This window comes from Trypanosoma rangeli, assembly GCF_003719475.1.
Source record: "Trypanosoma rangeli strain AM80 chromosome Unknown Tra_15.4_contig_00911, whole genome shotgun sequence".
Lineage (NCBI taxonomy): Eukaryota > Euglenozoa > Kinetoplastea > Trypanosomatida > Trypanosomatidae > Trypanosoma > Trypanosoma rangeli.
The window spans coordinates 1-2,640 of NW_021706666.1; the positions used below are offsets into that span (position 1 = coordinate 1).

Below are 2,640 nucleotides of genomic sequence, written 5' to 3' on the forward strand. Positions count from 1 at the left end.
GTCACCTTAGTTACAAGAAGAAGCAAGGAAATCACATTGAACACCAAAACGAAACAAGCGGCAACCCTCGCAAAAGGTCAGCAAATCATCAACGCAGATGAGGTGTAGGCCCCGCAGAAAGACACACAGTCACCGTTGTTTGTAGCCCTGATGATGTCGTGATTGAGTTCCGCTGAGATACCTGCCAGTACTCGAAGCCGCACCAAGTATATTGCCAACAAATGAACAAGGTATTGGTTAAAGACAGCTCGGCCATTTGAGTAAATCACGCACTACGCCAGCACCGTGGAAACAAGAACGTAATTGAACGCGGTGGTGAAGAAAAAAAAACACACTGAAAGCACCATATTACCAAGAGCTACAACAAGACGAAGGCAAGACGCCGTGCCCGCAAAATCCAAAGCTACAGCCATCCACAGTAAATGCCGGGCCGCGAAAATAGTCACAGCTATCACACAAAGGAAGAGAAGCGGCCTCCCGACACCGTTCATCTTATCTACCGCACGTACTGGGGCGGCAAAAACGGCGCCGGCCGTACACGCTGACACAACGCACCGGCGGAAGCTCGCATTTGCAGGTAGCGCCATTGAAGATAGAAATGTTGTACGGTGCTTCATTCCATAAACTTATTGCCTAGTTGATGCAGGAAGACAAAAAAAAAAAGGAGCAAGGGGGGCGGGGGGATGAAAGCGCCAAATAAGAAAAAAAAACATTCCCTCTCCCTCACAGCATGTGCATGCAAGCGTGCATGCCTTCCAAGCCCACCTCCTACATTGCGTCAGCCCTTTTCACTCACTTCTGCTCAGGCTCACCCCCGTTGGTGCCCCCCCGCTTAAGCTACTTCGCAGTCCCCTCAGCATTGTCGTGGGTGGAGAGGGCCTCCTTCGCCTTGTGCTGCTCGTGCTCCAGCTGCTTCTTCTTCAGTGCCTCCTCACGGCGCGCCTTCACCTCCACCATCTCACGATTGATGCGGCGTCGGTTCGCAATGACATCGTAGAGGGCGCCAAGGCAGCGGCCAATCGCGGCGACGAACATGGCAATTGCCTGATCATTCGAGTGACGAATCATCTCCGTGGACGTCTTGAGATGGTAGATCTGCGGTTGCAGGCTGATGGCTTCCTGCAGCACACTCAGCACATCCTCCGAAATGGGCATTAGACCCCCCGCAACGTCGTGCAAGTAGTCCTCAATGGACTGCAGGACACAACTGAGGTGGGCCAGCGAGAATTCCCGCTCCTGGATCTGCGTCGAAAGCGTTGTAATGGTGGAGTCTGTCAGGTCACGCAGCAGGTGTTCAATGCCTATCTCCTCCGCCTCCTCCGCGCCCAGGTACGTCGGGATGTTGCGGAACTCCAAAGAACGGGCCCCCTCACGGCCCTGGACCGTTGTGTATGCTAGCACAGGGACACCCTTATTGCTGGGGTCCGTGTTCACAATGCAGTACACCGGGTTGGCGGTGAAACGATCGGCTAGGAGCAAGTGAAGCAGCATATCGTTTGGTTGAACGGTGCACGATGGCCCAGCAGAGTACCAACCAACAACCTGCACTTTTGGGAACACACGACGGAACATATGAAACATCTCATCCGCGTAGTTTGTGTCGACAAACCACACATCCGAGTTGTGTGGGTCCTCATCAAAAGGCACAGCAAAACTGTTGTTGATATCCAGCAACGGCGTCCCGTCCGGGAGACGCTTGTAGCGACCGAGCAGAAGGCCAGCGACGCGGCGCTTTTGCACCACCTTGGCGTTCACTCGTGCGTAGTGGTCAACGAGAGAGAGCAAAACAAGAGGGTGCACGTCCACGCGAGCAGCCGTCGGCGTAAAGACAACCGCGTCCCCTTGCCCATCACCCGAACCCCGCGCGTCGTCGCCACCACAGCCGGCAATGGAATCGTCTATGCGGCCATCATCATCAGCAGCGCGTTGCTGCGGCTCGTCTTTCGCCATCCCCCGAGTTCTTAACCCCTCGTCACCCAACAATCTTTATTCACTAACTATTTCCTGTGGTCTCTGCGCGTCGTATATCTCGCTCTCCTGCCACTGCCAAAAAAATCGCACGGGAAAGAAAGTGGAAGACGGACACACACAAATGGACGCCTGGGGATCAACATATAAAGGCACCACCACTCACAATAAATAAATAAATAACACAGGGCGCACGCCTCGGAGACACGCATCCAACGACGTGTCTCCTTCCGTCTCGTCACAAAACATATACACGGAACCAACTTCAACTCCCCACCCCCACCCCACCCCCCCCACACACACACACGGAGCGATAGCAGTTTTTACAAAATGTGTCATGGAACACAGGCTAGACCCTCCGCCGCACCACAAATTCGTTGCGTCATTCAGAGAACAGTCAAAACGTCAACGTCACCACCTAACTACTCGTTTTCATCCAGTGAAGACGTCGGGATGCACCATTCCTTCTTTCTCGCCTGTTATTTGTACGCAAACTGCGAGGGGTGCGTCGTGAGCAAACTGGAATACCCACTCACTACCTCCACACCCATAAGCACCGCGCTGTCTTCACTACCAGGGCTCTGCGTGCAAGCTGCACCCGGCCGCTCTGAGCCAGTCACCTCAGTTACAAGAAGAAGCAAGGAAATCACATTGAACACCAAAACGAAACAA

The 2,640-nt window shown here is 53.8% G+C and overlaps 2 protein-coding genes across 2 annotated transcripts, besides 1 other annotated feature; both read right to left on the reverse strand.

Moving 5' to 3' along the window:
• Positions 1–272: 272 nt before the first annotated feature.
• On the reverse strand, positions 273–617 carry TraAM80_10349 (uncharacterized protein; the record flags this gene model as incomplete). The annotated part of the gene is made up of 1 exon (XM_029386976.1): positions 273–617. One exon carries the CDS (start codon positions 615–617, stop codon positions 273–275), a length of 345 nt encoding a protein of 114 aa, XP_029233167.1.
• A 220-nt stretch (positions 618–837) lies between these two features.
• Positions 838–1,950, reverse strand: TraAM80_10350 (proteasome regulatory non-ATPase subunit 8; the record flags this gene model as incomplete). The annotated part of the gene is made up of 1 exon (XM_029386977.1): positions 838–1,950. One exon carries the CDS (start codon positions 1,948–1,950, stop codon positions 838–840), a length of 1,113 nt encoding a protein of 370 aa, XP_029233168.1.
• A 289-nt stretch (positions 1,951–2,239) lies between these two features.
• Positions 2,240–2,273: a microsatellite.
• The last annotated feature ends 367 nt before the right edge of the window (positions 2,274–2,640 follow it).